Below are 16,725 nucleotides of genomic sequence, written 5' to 3'. Positions count from 1 at the left end.
ATCCTGCCTCGAGCATGGATGTGTGTGATGTCCTTAGTTTAGTTAGGTTTAAGTACTTCTAAGTTCTAGGGGACTGATGACCTCAGAAGTTAAGTCTCATAGTGCTCAGAGCCATTTGAACAATTTTTTTTCCGAGGGTCCCAGTCCTTCGGTGCATGAGGTCATCTTGATCTTGATTTACCTGTGATTCATCCTTCACCTGTCCGTTTGACAATCACGTCACTAATAGTCAACTTGGACGTGTTATGAAGGGTTCAAATATCCTTGATGGATTAGTTACACCCGCGAAATCCAGTGGTTAGTCCACATTCGAAGTCACTGAGCTCTACTGTCCGATTCATTCTGCTGCCAGTGCTTCCCTAAACACTCCTCGCCTCCTTTTATTATGGCGGGTCTGCCTTTCGTGACTACTAGTGATCAATTTCTTCTTACATAAGTGTGTCCGGATACATTTGATTAGAGAGTGTATAAAGATAAGGCTTCTCTAAATGGCATAGTAGATTGGAACTCCACTGTGTTTTAATGGACATTGATGTGGTACGTTCTTACCTTCCTCCAACCTTTGAACTGCCTTACCCAATCAGTTATAGGGAAAAATTCAATTTAATGCCTGTTACAGACCATGCTGCAACGTGGCATTTTTCACAGATTTTGAGATTAAGACGCTTGCCAGTTTGGCAGTTAATTACATCTACCACTACTCGGCAAAGTACCTTATGACGTGTGGCGAAACGATCGTTACCACCATAGTTTTCCGCCATTTCTGGTCGTTACCGAGCGAGATGACGGAGTGGTTAGGACACCGGACTCGCATTCGGGAGGACGGCGGTTCAAATCCGCGTCCGGCCATCCTCATTTAGGTTTTTTGTGATCTCCGGAAATCGCTTCACGCAAATGCCGGGAAAGGGCGAGGTCGATTTTCTCTCCCATCCTTCCCTAAACCGTGCTTGTGCTCCGTCTTTAACGACCTCGTTGTTTGGCGGGAAGTTAAACACTAATCTTCTCGTCCTCCTCCTCTTCCATCTCTGGCCCATCCACAGGTGGTGCGTGGGAAGAATGATTGTCGCAGAATCTCCATTTCTCTGATTTTCAAGTCGTGGTCATTTGTCGAGATGTGTGTGCGACAAAGTGTAAGGTTATCGTTCTCTTCTAGAAACGTACAATCTCCGACGTCCAGCAGTAAACCCCCACATGTAGCCAGACGCCTCTCTTGCAGCGCCTGCCACTGGAGTTTATTCATCATTTCCATAACACACAAACACACTTGCTAAGCGATCCCGTGACGAAACTCTCCGCTTTTCCTTGGCTCCTGGTAAGAGTACCTGGTTGAAATGTTTAGCAATATATTGTTTTGTAAGCCACTTCTTTCGCCGATGAATTTCATTTTCTTAAGATGCCTCCAATATATTTCAGGCTCGTACTCAAATTTCCTGTAACTCATTCAGTTTATATCGCTACTCCTCCGCATTTTTGTTAGTGTTTTCAGTGATTTATGACCAATAGTCATTAATTTAAAACATTTTAAATTTCGACATCGCTAGTTTTGCGTCGACAACGCTGAGCTGAACCCACAACTGTCAAATCTAACATGGAGCAAAGCCCAGGAAACGCGTTGTAGTAAAGTAACTAAAGTTAAGTAAGTGTCTGCGTAGTGTTTGTTTGTTTTTGCTTTCTTGTCTAACAACGAGTGTTGGTGTTCGCAGCCTGCTTGCGTCGCAGCGGCAAGTGGCTATGATCTGCGAGATGATCCACTCGGCGTCGCTCATCCACGATGACGTCATCGACCAGTCAGACTTCCGAAGGGGGAAGCCGAGCGTCAACGTGCTGTGGAACCACAAGAAGGTAGGCCGCAGCCGTAGCCGCCGCGCGACTTCACAGGCGGAGGACTCAACATGGTTCACTTGTGGACCATGACATTATAATATCTAGATCGGAAGGCATGTGTAAAGGAAGTGTAGCGATGCGATCTAAACATTGTAATAAGTTTTATGGAGCAGTTTGAGATTCGCCATTCCAGCTGCTTGTCTCACTTCGATTTTCGGGAAAATTTGTGACATATCATTTCCTGAGCAGCCTTTGATCTTCATGTGGCTATCGCCTACGCCACAGTCGGTAACTGCGGGAAGCAAGTTCCACCAGCCTGGCGGCGATGGGCTGGTCTTTCCCTAATCCTCGTGAATGGGCTGTGGAGGGGTCTATGCGGCTGGTTCAAGGTTGAGTGATTCTCCCAGTATTTTGGAACGGAGTGACCGATGCGAGCGGGGAGTAGCCAGTGAAAGTGACTACATCCTGTTCCTGATTAGATTATGTAGCTAAATCGTAAATAGTTTCGCAAGCGTTCTGGGAGCTCGCATAATCGTCGAGTCTACTGACAGTCCTCCCAGGAACAGGTGGCGTCGTGTGTCCTCCGCGGCAGAGGTAGTGTTCTAAAGTATGTTTCGTATGGCAGCATATGATGATCTTCACTCATCACTCGACTTGTTTTACCAGTGCGGTAAGTCTACAAGAATCTAAAGTGCACTCTAATACGGGAGGGAGGGAGAGAGAGAGAGTGTAAGAGAGAGCGAGAGGCGCAACGAAGAAATTATCCGAATTGGACGGAAATCAGTACATGTGGTATACATGTGCGAAGAAACAAAATGGAGCAATTCTTGAAAGTCTCTTCGGGTTTGCTGCCGGAACCTAAAATCAACTTTACTCTATATTTCGGCGATCCAACTGTTCGCCATCTTCAGGAGATGCTGCTTCTGCTGATGAGTCCCGCTGAGAACTGACGCCAGGTTGCAAATCGACGTCCTATATAGACCACCGTTTAGTACACGACGAATGCACCGCCATCACGGTTTCTACCTTCCAAAACAGGGAGGTGGCGCCGCCCTTAGTGAAACACTGCTGGCAACGAAATATCGCAATAAAGGCCGTACCGAAGAACGTTCAGCTTTGATGCGAGATGATACAGGATTCCACGTTTTGCTAAGAGGAAACCCGTTGTCTCTGTTGATTAAATTATCAGCCAACCTAATTTCAATCGCCAGTTTATAGACACTGTTCCAAAAACCGGAAATATTGGCAACCACAACAGTTTCGTCAAATTTCATTTTGTGTCCCTCATTTAGGCAGTGTTTTGCCACCGCCGACTTTTACGGCTGTTGTAGCCTCGTGTGACGGCAACGTTCCACACACCTGTCATGCACTGTACCAATAGAACGGCCAACGTAAGCTTTCCCACATTGACACGGGATTTTGTACTCCCCGGGTTTCCTTAGTCCCATATCATCCTTCACAGAGCCGAGCAGAGCCCTAATCTTAGAAGGTGGACGGAACACACTCTTAATGTTAAAATTCCTTAAAACTCGTCTAATCTTAAACGATAAGCCTACAGCATAAGGAAGAAAGGCCACAGATCTATGTTCCTCTTCGTACACCTCCGGAGATGGTCCAATCTCCATAGCCCGACGAATCTGTTCCTCGGTGTATCCATTTTCCTTAAAAACAGTCATCAAATGCTCAAGTTCTTGGGTTAAGCTATCTCCTTCGGAAATGGCATAAGCTCTCCGTACCAAAGTCCTAAGGACGCCTCTACGTTGGTGTGGTGGATGGCAACTCTTAGGATGCAGATAGCAATCTGTGTGTGTCGGCTTTCGGTGAACACTGTGTCCCAAAGTTCCATCTGGTTTTTTATGAACCGTTAAGTCTAAAAATGGAAGAATGCAATCATTTTAAACCTCCATAGTAAATTTGATACGGGGATGAAGACAGTTGAAGTGGTCCAAAAATCTGTTAAGAGCGTCACTTCCAAGCGGCCAGACGAAGAAGGTATCGTCCACGTATCTCCAGAAGCACGTTGGTAGGAAAGCTGAAGTCCTCAGTGCCATGGCCTCGAAGTCCGGGAAAGCCTACGTTATCACAAAATGGAGCAAGCCAATAAAGCGTTGTTTCACTTCTGGCCCTTATTGAAGCAGTTATTCGGCTTGACATTGACTGATACAGTTGTTGGGTATTCTCCTGAGGGGTGTCGTGCAAAATCCTACCTAATCGGCGCGTTAGATCGTCGAAATCTTTATGTAGTCGGAGGGCCCTGCTCATAATGCTCTAACTTCCTCAGATTTGAGAGAAGTAGCAATTTCCAGCGGATACACAAAATCGGAATCTTATTCACCTGGAAAAATCTTGAAAGTAATAGTCTTTATACGACAGTTGAAAATTAGCAGAAGCTAAGTACGTGCATAAAGTGATTTAATAAAACACATCAGTGATGTGAATGGAACGGTACTATTGTTGAACGCATGGAGAGCTTCAAACGCAGCACAATAGTAAATAGGAAGAGATAAGTGATGTCCAGTATTAAATAAAATAAGACAGAAAACTGATCTTGAAAAACATTTGGAAAATAGTTCTTGGTGTGCAAGGTGATATATATATATATATATATATATATATATATATATATATATATATATATATATATGTGTGTGTGTGTGTGTGTGTGTGTGTGTGTGTGTGTGTGTCAGTCCGACGTCCGAGACTGAGAGGACAAGAGGGAAGGAGACAGGAGGAAGTAGAAAGGTAGAAAGTTCAGCGGTCTCACGGGGGCAGCTTTCGACCGCAAAAATTTATGACTGTCACTGGTCCCCGGATTCTTTTATAAATACCGTCTGTCTCTCTGCTAACATCTTGCTTTTTCTCCACAACTTCGAGTAAATGTCACGAAGAATCCAACAGGTTTCCCTTATACTGGTTCCCTGTGCGTTGGAAGTGCTTAACTGTCAAAGCATATGTGTTCTAGCCGCCAGGCTGCGGTAAATGCCGCAGCACTGCCTCAGTGGTAATGTTCTGCTCTCGATTTCGGGAGCACGCCGATTCAAATGTAACTGTTCTTGTGGTTTCCTTAAACGGCGCAAGGCGAATGCCAGGAGTGCTCCCAAACGTTGCCAATTTCCTAGTCCAGTTCCAAATCGTACAAAAAAGAAAAAAAAGAATTAATGTAGTTCTGCCGTTCTGCCCCATTTGGGCAAAATCAGTATCGACCGACCGCCATGCCATCCTCTTACAATGGCGTCATAGGATGCGGTATGGAATGGCGTGGGGTCAACACACCGTCATTAGTGCGGTTGCCAGCTTTATAGACATCAAAGGCCGAGAGCACGACGTTCCAGTCCTCCCGCCAAAGATATATCCGTGGCAGTACCCGAATCGGACTCCGGTCCTTCGAGTAGCCGTCAGACACCCGTCTGTTCAGCTATGGAGGTGGACCAATTCAAGATTGTGCTCTGACTCGGAATACCTTGTCACCGATGGGATGTAAAACTCTTAATCTTCCTCCATCACTTTCTCCGACTTCCGAGATGGTTCACGGTTCACTATGCACGTAGCAAGGTTTTTGATCAGACGATGATTGCGGTCTCTACAGATGCAGATATTCGCAAATATTCTCAGTAATAATATTTTTATTCCAATGAAAGTAAATATCAAATACACTGCTTGACATGCGCAACGTATAATGACAACGCATTCTATGACCTGTGCGTACTAGTGAAACACTAGAGCTTGCTATTGGTCAATGCACTACGTGAATCGGAAGTTGTAAATGAAAGCCTCAAGAGGCGTTAAAAATCTTTTAGATACACAATTACTAGAAGCAGTAGCTCTTACACGAGGGGGGGGAGGGGATGGGAACATAATACTAAACTGAACACACAACACGCGAAAATGCCTCAACTTGAGTAAATTCCGTGCGTTAAATCCCACGGGAGAATGTTATTTAAGATTAAAAGAGCCGAACCTGAGCCTATCTGATCAACTGTAGGAAAACAGATGCTGCTTACGATGAACAAAACAACATGTGCGTTGCAAATTTACTCCATAAATGATTAAACTAGGAAATTTAGTAACTGAGAGAAACATGTAAAACAACTACAGTACTAGCAGTCGATGGGGAGCCTTTGTTCATAGGAAAAACAAAGGTCTGTGATGAACGTGGCAATGCAGCCAGTATACACCGCCCTTCAGGCGGTGCTCCTCCAAGACGCCTGGTCGGAGCTGGGAACGTCGACCGCCACACTAGAGCCAATCGCTCACAGTTAACAAAACTTTCGGGGCTATAATTATTTGTTCGTACTATCTGCCGCGAAACTGTAGTTCCTCTGCTTCGTAGCGAAACAACATCGCAGACTGGATGCACCAGATTATAAAATGCCGGAGTGGCCGGGCGGTTCTAGGCGCTTCAGTCTGGAACCGCGCGACCGCTACGGTCGCAGCTTCGAATCCTGCCTCGGGGTTGGATGTGTGTGTGATGTCCTTAGGTTAGTTACGTTTAAGTAGTTCTAAGTTCTAGGGGACTGATGACCTCAGATGTTAAGTCCCATAGTGCTCAGAGCCATTTGAACCATTTGATTATAAAATACTCGGGCCAGCATCCCGCTCGTTCGTCAAATTACATAGAGTGAACGCTAGTGGGAACCTAAATTAGTTTGATTTGGTGGACATTTCATGGAACTTTCCTAATGATACGTTTTACAGGAAAGGAGGAAAAACCACAATAACAGATGTATACCACCTGCAGACAACGTAATGTGGTTTACGAAATATAGATGTTATGTGACGTGCATTAGCACCAACTTGTGTGCTGTGCCGTTTAAATAAATATCTTTGACTGAGGTTGTAACATCCCGTCACTTCGATCGGTTAAAGTCGTGACTGTGTGATCATGCACGTATGTATTTTGGAACAAGGAAGTAAATTCCGAACATAGTCGAATCGACACGGCGAGTATGTACATTTCACTGCCAATAATGATACGTACTCCACACTCAAAGTTTAAGTTAAGGCCAGTTTGTTGATTGTAGCGCTTATCATAAACTTAACTAAAGCAGGTCAACGTGCTTACAAAATATCAAGGCTCTGTTTCATCCACTCTGCAGTTTCGTAAGTACGGAGAAACATGTAGTTCGCCTTCAGTGCTCTTGAAAGGGAACAATTGCTGCAGTCTGAAGGAAATGAGCACGCGAGGCTTTTACTGCGTCCCTATGAACTTTCGCTAGTCACATTCGATAACAGAGAACCAGTGTCTGAGATGCGGTGTGCAAAGAAAGGAGTAGGTAGATAATTAGCTCCGATTCATTGCAGAGGACAGTGACTAAGCACACGGATGGCGAAACACAGGCAACTTGAATGAGAAACTGGGGTAATTTTCTCCTACAAGTCCCTACAATTAAAAAAAAAAAAGGCCAGCTACCGGCACATTTGACCTCAATGCCCTGATTCTACATTGCCTGACAAGGGGGAAAAAAGGAGGCACCCGGAAAGGGAGGAGGAAACGAAATGAAACTTCACTGGTTGAGAGGGTACGCGATGTTATTCCAGTGATCATAAAATCTTGTCAAATTTACGAAGAACTTGGCAGTATGAACTGACGATAAAGCAGTATAACATTGCACTCCATCTGGCGTGAATGCACTGATTCGGTTAGGAGGGGTATCATAAAGCCGTTCTGTCTTCTCCTGAGGCGAGCTGACCCACAAGTATTGTAGCGGGTCGTTGATATCATGGATACTTGCCGCGTGGAGTGGCCGCGTGGTCTGCGGCGCTGTGTCACGGATTACACCCCCTCTCTCCCCCGCCGGAGGTTCGAGTCCTCCCTCGGACATGTGTGTGCGTAAGTTAGTTTAAGTAGTGTAAGTCTAGGGACCGATGACCTCAGTAGTTCGGTCCCTTAGGAATTCACACACATTTGAACATGGGTACTAGCGCTGGAATGTTGTTTTACCTATCGGGGACAGATAGAGGGATCTTGCTGGCCGCAGAAGTACATCAACATCACGGAGACAGTTCTAGAGACATGTGTCATGTGTTTTCGTATGTCCATCGTTGTGATTGGAGGTCTGGAGAAATTTGGCCGTTCACTTCTGTAAGAAAATGAAAACCGGCGGCCGTCCTTATTATGTCATTTATTATATGACTACCAGTTAAACAGTTGATGGTTGGAGAGACATCATCGTGGTTACAGGTAGCCTGCTTAAACCAATTATAGATGTCTGCCACTGATGCATCGTGTACACAGATGGTGTTAACTCCTTCGGCATCAGCTAAGGCCTGAAGATGGTGCACTGAAGCACCGAAACTGGTAGCTGTACGATAAATGACATCATAAGGACGGCTGTAAGTGTTTCATTTTCTTACATTTGTGCCGTGTCAATGAGCATTGCATTGTTGAAAAATGGCACCACGATACTGTAGCATTAGAGGAAACACACAAGGACGCAGGATGTCTGCGCCTTCAGAGTTCGTTCAGTCACTATCAGCCTTGACCTCAAGTCATCTGGATGAGTCCACAAACAATGACTGCTGTGCCTCTCCAAGCGTTGGAAGAAAGGAATCTCTTCCAGGTTGTTGTCATACTCGCCGACGATGGTCATCAGGGGTAGTGCAGAACCGCGATCAGAGCCGTTTTAAGGCCCAAGCGACAAAAGCCGCCGTTTGGCAAGCCAAGCTGATATGAGCACCACGACTTCTATTTTCTACAGGGTGATTTTTTCCACCGCGTACATACTCGGTGAGAGGATACGGAAAAGAAAAGATCTAATGCACTTATTTACGGAAATGCACGGTTTCCATGCTAGAGACCATTTAGTCAATCATGCAGTTACAGAGACGGCGGTCCAATACGAACTGTACGATGGAGCCATAGTTACAGAACTCATGGTTTCCTCCTAGAGGGTGTGTAATGTTCCTCATGCGTCATACCCTAGCGCCCTCTCCTGCCGTTGTAATCTACATCTACATTCATACTCCGCAAGCCACCTGACGGTGTGTGGCGGAGGGTATCCTAAGTACCGCTATCGGTTCTCCCTTCTATTCCAGTCTCGTTCGTGGAAAGAAGGATTGCCGGTATGATTCTGTGTGGGCTCTAATCTCTCTGATTTTATCCTCATGGTCGCTTCGCGAGATATACGTAGGAGGGAGCAATATACTGCTTGACTCTTCGGTGAAGGTATGTTCTCGAAACTTTAACAAAAGCCCGTACCAAGCTACTGAGCGTCTCTCCTGCAGAGTCTTCCACTGGAGTTTATCTATCATCTTCGCCAGCTTCTCTCCGTTGGATCTTCTCTATTTCTTCTATCAACCCTATCTGGTACGGATCCCACACTGGTGAGCAGTATTCGAGCAGTGGGCGAACAAGCGTACTGTAACTTACTTCCTTTGTTTTCGGATTGCATTTCCTTAGGATTCTTCCAATGAATCTCAGTCTGGCATCTGCTTTACCGACGATCGACTTTATATTATCATTCCATTTTAAATCACTCCTAATGCGTAAGATAAATGATAAGGGATCTATCTTTCTATGTATTCGCAGCACATTACATTGAGATTCAATTGCCATTCTCTGCACCATGCGTCAATTCGCTGCAGATCCTCCTGCATTTCAGTACAATTTTTCATTGTTGCAACTGGTAATGTTGTGTTCGATTTACTTCCCTTGCTGACTCACCTTGTATTGGATGTGATAGAGCGTTGCACACAGTGGTTCTGTATTCGAATCTAGAGCTTGCCGACATGGTGTTTGCTTACGGAAAGGCAAATGGCAACGGGCGTCGGGCAACAGGCTTGTATCAGGATACCTAACGCGCCAACAATAACGACAACATTCAATGTTTGCAACGGTGTTTTTCCGTTTGTCTGAGACAGAGGCGTTTCACGAAGCAGGAAATCATGAAGGACGTTACCCGAAATGGCCGGACGCCAGACTTGGAGGAAAATGAGATTAACACTGTGGAAGGTGGCCGTTGTGTCAGTACCAGGCAGTTAGCCCGCCAGTACATGGTAAGCCCGACGACCGTCTGGAACGTTGTCCATGACAATTATTACTACCCTTATCACTTACAGCGTGTGCAGGCCGTGCTAGCGAGAGACATTCCAGATTTGGAGCAGTTGTGTCACTGGTGTCTACAGCAAGCAACCACGGTTCGTGGTTTTTTGTCTATTCACAGATCAGGCCAACTTTACGCGGAGTGGTATCTTTAACTTTCGCAACAGCCATCTGTGGTATAGTGTCCAGAACCCCCATTGTATGGTGACAGCGAATCATCAACATCGGTGCAGGCGGACTGTGTGGGCCGGTATAATTGGCGACGGTATTTTGGGGCCAGTCTCCCTTCCACGTCGCCTAACAGGCCGGAACTATCGACGTTTCTTGCGGGTGGCTTTGTCTCCCCTGCTGGAAGAAGAGCCATTGACGATTCAAAGCGTTTTGTGGCTACTACATGATGGTGCTCCAGTCCACTTCGTCGTTAACATCCGGAAGCATCTCAAATGGTTCAAATGGCTCTGAGCACTATGGGACTTAACATCTGAGGGCATCAGTTCAAAAATGGCTCTGAGCACTATGGGACTCGACCTCTGAGGTCATCAGTCCCCTAGAACTTAGAACTACTTAAACCTAACTAACCTAAGGACAGGACACACATCCATGGCCGAGGCAGGATTCGAACCTGCGACAGGAGCGGTCACGCGGTTCCAGCCTGAAAGGCCTAGAACCGTTGGGCCACTCCGGCCGGCGGACGCATGTCAGTCGTGTCTTCCCGGGTCGATGGATCGGATGAGGGGGTCCATTTGCATGGCCTTCTCGTTCACCGGATCTCAACACGTGCTGTTTCTGATTGTGTTTGGATACAGCCTGGCCGATGTGAACGTTTGAGGCAGAACATGCTACGCCGCGTACACGCACGCATGAGGCAAATGGAAACAATTTTCGAACACATGTGCAACCGTGGCTGGATGGCACACCTCTTATTAGATCGCAGTCTTTGTACCAATAAATAGTCTGTAGCATGGTTGGTTGGGTTCTTTGGGGAAGGAGACCAGACAGCGAGGTCATCGGTCTCATCGGATTAGGAAGGACAGGGAAGGAAGTCGGCCGTGCCCTTTCTAAGGAACCATCGCGGCATTTGCCTAGAGTGATTTAGGGAAATCACGGAAACCTAAATCAGGATGGCTGGACTCTAGCATGGAAACCATGCATTTCCAGACATAAGTTCATTAGACCTTTTTTGTTGCGTGTACTCTCATCGATTAATCCATAGAGTTTGTACTTAGTGGAAAAAATCATATTGCACACGTGACGTATTACATATAAGTAGTGGCCACTTGGGGCGTCAATCTGAATGCAGTTCTTGTACACAATGCGTATCACAATTAATAGCGAAAGCTGACACGGGTGAAAGTATTGTATTGTATTGTATTGTATTGCATGGACCTGGGTACCTAGAAACAACGGAGAGGCTTCGTCCCCGCCGTAGCCTCAGTGGTACACAACCCCACAACAGGCTAGAGCAGTCCACTCACCGCTCCGCCGCCCCACACCGAACCCAAGGTTATTGTGCGGTTCGGCCCCAAGTGAACCCCCCGGGGACGTCTCACACTGGGCGAGTGTAATCCCAATGTTAGAGCGGTAGTGATGGTGTGTACGTACGTGGAGAAAGTGTTTGCGTAGCAATCGCCGACATAGTGTAGCTGAAGCAGAAGAAGGGGAACCAGCCCTCATTCGCCGAGGCAGATTTAAAACCGCCTTAAAAACCATCCATAGACTGGCCGGCACAGCAGACCTCGACACTAATCCGCCGGGCGGATTCGTGCCGGGGACGGGCGCGCGTTGCCGCCCGGAAAGCAGTGCGTTAGACCTCACGGCTAACCGGACGGGCGGGTGAAAGGATAAAAGGGAAAACCGGGGGGAGCAAATGATAAGTCGCTTGAGACGAAAAACGTTCTCGAACCGGCCCTGACCGCAGTTCTATGCTTTCAGTGCGACGCCATTCGGCAGCAGTCCGTGCTTCCCAGTAACGGCGCCACCCCCAACGCAGGAGCTTGTGTAGTCGTGTTATCTGCAGCCTATGCGTGGGATCTTCTACTCCGGATGCCGTTGATTTCAGGCCAGCGGCGCGTGATAACACAGAATGTTTGCAGGGGGAATGTTCTAGAACGGCAGGCGCAGATGTCAGAGGGTTACGATGCGCTTAGTACACAACACCGGACCCTTCCCTTCTGATGGTCAGATGTAGTCTACCAGAAACTTCACAACGAGTGCGCAAACTTTATTAAAAAAAATTTAAAGAGAAAACCGTAATTTGACTATGTATTATTGTATTTCTCTTTTGTACTATCTAGATTTTGGTTTTCATTCCTTTATCAAGTACAATGCTAATCTGGTTCAAATGGCTCTGAGCACTATGGGACTTAACATCTCAGGTCATCAGTCCCCTAGAACTTAGAACTACTTAAACCTAACTAACCTAAGGACATCACACAACACCCAGCCATCACGAGGCAGACAAAATCCCTGACCCCGCCGGGAATCGAACCCGGGAACCCGGGCGTGGGAAGCGAGAACGCTACCGCACGACCACGAGATGCGGGCTGCTAATCTGAATAGTACAAAAGATAAATATAATAATAATACGCTGTCAAATGGCGGTTTACTCATTTGAAAAGCATCGCATGATTGTGGCTCAACGCCAATAAAAACCTTTTATTATTAAAGAAGTCTGTGGTTCAGTTACTAAAATTTGGAGACTGGGCATAGAGTATATATACATTCATAACACGCTTTACTATTACAGGCGACGTGTTCTTTACTCCTCAAAAATGATGCCTAGCATCACAGGTCAGTTTGCGGGAAGGGGAGAATATTTGATGGCTTAGGCCAGCACTACAACCATGCAGCTATAAGTTAGTTTTTACACATGCAGGAAACTACTGGGAATAAAAACGATGTTGTTGTTGTTGTGGTCATCAGTCCCGAGACTGGTTTGATGCAGCTCTCCATGCTACTCTATCCTGTGCAAGCTTCTTCATCTCCCAGTACTTACTGCAACCTACATCCTTTTGAATCTGCTTAGCGTATTCATCTCTTGGTCCCCCTCTACGATTTTTACCCTCCACGCTGCCCTCCAATACTAAATTGGTGATCCCTTGATGCCTCAGAACATGTCCTACCTACCGATCCCTTCTTCTGGTCAAGTTGTGCCACAAACTTCTCTTCTCCCCAATTCTATTCAATACCTCCTCATTAGTTATGTGATCTACCCATCTAATCTTGAGCATTCTTCTGTAGCACCACATTTGGAAAGCTTCTATTCTCTTCTTGTCCAAACTATTTATCGTCCATGTTTCACTTCCATACATGGCTACACTCCATAAAAATACTTTCAGAAACGACTTCCTGTCACTTAAATCTATACTCGATGATAACAAATTTCTCTTCTTCAGAAACGCTTTCCTTGCCATTGCCAGTCTACATTTTATATCCTCTCTACTTCGACCATCATCAGTTATTTTGGTCCCCAAATACCAAAACTCCTTTACTACTTTAAGTGTCTCATTTCCTAATCTAATTCCCTGAGCATCACCCGACTTAATTCGACTACATTCCATTATCCTCGTTTTGCTTTTGTTGATGTTCATCTTATATCCTCCTTTCAAGACACTATCCATTCCGTTCAACTGCTCTTCCAAGTCCTTTGCTGTCTCTGACAGAATTATAAGGTCATCAGCAAACCCAGAAGTTTTTATTACTTCTCCATGTATTTTAATACCTACTCCAAACTTTTCTTTTGTTTCCTTTATTGCTTGCTGAATATAAAGATTGAATAACATCGGGGAAAGGCTACAACCCTGTCTCACTTCGTTCCCAACCATTGCTTCCCTTTCGTGTCCCTCGACTCTTTATCACTGCTATATGGTTTCTGTACAAATTGTAAATAGCCTATCGCTCCCTGTATTTGACCCCCGACACCTTCAGAATTTGAAAGAGGGTATTCCAGTCAACATTGTCAAATGCTTTCTCTAAGTCTACAAATGCTAGAAACGTAGGTTTGCTTGTCCTTAGTCTAGCTTCTAAGATAAGTCGTAGGGTCAGTATTGCCTTACGTGTTCCAGTATTACTGCGGAATCCAAACTGATCTTCCCCGAGGTCGGCTTCTATCAGTTTTCCATTCGTCTGTAAAGAATTCGCATTAGTATTTTGCAGCTGTGGCTTATTAAATTGATTGTTCGGTAATTTTCACATCTGTCAACACCTGCTTTGTTTGGGAAAAACTGTATTGAGGGTAAAAATAAATTTATAAAACAATAAGTTGGGGGGCCTGTAACTTAGAACAAAACACGTCTTATCGTTGACACGTGTCTCGCGCTTTGATAGTTATGCTTTCCTATCCCTCTAACACACACAGCCACCTCACAGCGATTTATTCAGTAACTATACAGCCAGTAAAATCGTTTCGCACGGCTGGATGCGATTCCGAATCAGTCGGTTAATTCGAAAAAATTGTTACATTCCCCCATGTCACCATCTCTCCTTTGCGAAATGTACGCGTACAAGCCTATGGCGGACTTTTCATTGTTGTGTTCTTGTTTTTGAGAACGGAAGTCGAGGGTGAAACCTTGTACTGTCACACAGACTGCTCCTCTTGAATAACACCAAAGGAAACTTCCTGGCAGGTTAAAACAGTGTGCCAGACCGAGACTCGAACTCGGGACCATTGCCTTTCGCGGGAAAGTGCTCTACCAAGAGCTACCCAAGCACGACTCACGCCCCGTCCTGACAGCTTTACTTCTGCCAGTACCTCGTCTCGTAGCTTCCAAACTTAACAGAAGCTCTCCTGCGAACCCTGCAGAACTAGCACTCCTGAAAGAAAGGATATTGCGAAGACATGGCTTAGCCACAGCCTGGAGCATGTTTCCAGAATGAGATTTTCACTCTGCAGCGGAGTGTGCGATGATATGAAACTTCCTGGCAGATTAAAACTGTGTGCAGCACCGAGACTCCGGACCCTGCAGAACTAGCACTCCTGAAAGAAAGGACACGAAAGGAGTTAGAGAGCTTAATATCCCCGTTGACCTGTTTTTCTCTCTCAACGAAGCACAGTTGAAATCACATAACTTAATTAGCTTACACTGAGGCAGGATCTTGTTCCAAAGCCACGAGGAATTTGTATACTAACTAACGTAGAAGTAATAGTTGTTGTTTTGTAACCTAACAAACATCAGCTTGCACAGCACTCTGACAAACAACAGCGGCATAGATTACATCTGCATGGACTGAACAAATTGAGTTTTTCCGAAGCCGGATGTTCATGTGGATAATTATTAAATGAGTGACACCACGTGCGGGCGCTGGACTTCAATAGCAAGTCCCCTTCCCCGGGTGGTGTTGGTGAAGGGATATCTGTATCTACTGTTTCCTGTGTATTTTTGCTCTCTTCTTAAATTAAATCATAAATTTATAATTTCATACTTCCAATATCCTGTGTCTTTCTTTAAAAACTAAGTGTAATCGCTGTAAGTAAATAGAAAATAATACCAAAGTGCAATCGAAAGAACTCCTCACAGCCGCACCTCCACGCGGTGCTGCATTGGCAACAGTACCCGTGGTCTGCAACAGCGTAGCACAGTTTTGCTGTGCGTTGGTGGCCGTCGGTACTGGCTAAGAGGCTTGTGTGGAGCACTACGGCCTTGTAGTAGTAAGATGGTCATAATGAAACTTAAAAAAAAAAAAAAATGCAGCCAAATCACACATTTTATTTATGTGACTAGTATCGGCCAAATTATGTCAAATTCACATCTAACAGAATACGATATCGGTCACCAGCGCCCGCATCTCGTGGTCGTGCGGTAGCGTTCTCGCTTCCCACGCCCGGGTTCCCGGGTTCGATTCCCGGCGGGGTCATGGATTTTGTCTGCCTCGTGATGGCTGGGTGTTGTGTGACGTCCTTAGGTCACTTAGGTTTAAGTAGTTCTAAGTTCTAGGGGACTGATGACCATAGATGTTACGTTTCACAGTGCTCAGAGCCATTTGCCATTTCTGTCACCAGCACCAATTGGTGCGCATCATCGAAACTGAGTTAAATGGTTCAAATGTCTCTGAGCACTATGGGACTTAACATCTGAGGTCATCAGTCCCCTAGAACTTAGAACTTCTTAAACCTAACTAACCTAAGGACATCACACACATCCATGCCCGAGGCAGGATTCGAACCTGCGACTGTAGCAGTCTCGCGGTTCCGGACTGAAGCGCCTAGAACCGCACGGCCACCGCGGCCGGCGAGACTGAGTTATCATCAGTGTTTGTGTACAGGGTGTTTCAAAATCTTTGCATCAAACGTCTGATATGGTAGGCAAAATGTTCATTAATACTTCCTGACGAGGTTTGACAACCTTCCGTACTTGTTATGCCCCAGAGAGGCGAAAGTATGTAGGCACTCTACGGCGTGCCTATGCCTTGTGTGTTGTCTACAATCCATTATCTCCTCCGTCTGAAAGGAGGGAGGGGTAGGTCCAGCAAAATTAAATTTCCTGATTCACTTCTAAAATATCTTTCTTCACTTAGAGACACTAGTTCTTAAGGTTTTCTGGTTGAAAATCACTGTACCAGTTACTGGGATGGGTAGTATGTAGTACAGCTGATTAGTAGAACTTGCTAGTTCAGGGAAGTCTCGTCGTCCCAGGGCTGGCCAATGCTAAGGAACACCGGGAGGCGTCAACGAACATATTATCTCTAACAAAAGGTTTTCGCCACGATGTGATTTATCACCTGCAGAAGTTTGATGCTAAGTCTTTCAAACACACTGTATATGAAAATAAAAGTACGGCACCAGACTTCGCTAGCTGTATCCACGACACGTATTAACAAAGGTGCAGTCAGTCTGCCGCCAATATACTGACACCAGAGAGGCA

The 16,725-nt window shown here is 45.7% G+C and overlaps 1 protein-coding gene across 2 annotated transcripts in view; it reads left to right on the top strand.

Annotated features, from left to right (window-relative positions):
- Positions 1-16,725, top strand: part of LOC126293308 (all trans-polyprenyl-diphosphate synthase PDSS1-like) — a 719,678-nt gene that overhangs the window by 565,696 nt on the left and 137,257 nt on the right. For both annotated transcript variants that reach the window (XM_049986449.1, XM_049986450.1), the window contains one exon: positions 1,704-1,842. In XM_049986449.1, the coding sequence (XP_049842406.1) occupies positions 1,704-1,842 (139 nt within the window). The remainder of the gene's footprint in view (positions 1-1,703; positions 1,843-16,725) is intronic.

Source organism: Schistocerca gregaria, chromosome 10, assembly GCF_023897955.1.
Source record: "Schistocerca gregaria isolate iqSchGreg1 chromosome 10, iqSchGreg1.2, whole genome shotgun sequence".
In the NCBI taxonomy this organism is placed as follows: domain Eukaryota; kingdom Metazoa; phylum Arthropoda; class Insecta; order Orthoptera; family Acrididae; genus Schistocerca; species Schistocerca gregaria.
Note: the sequence above shows the minus strand (reverse complement) of the source record. Positions and strands in the feature narration are given on the sequence as shown.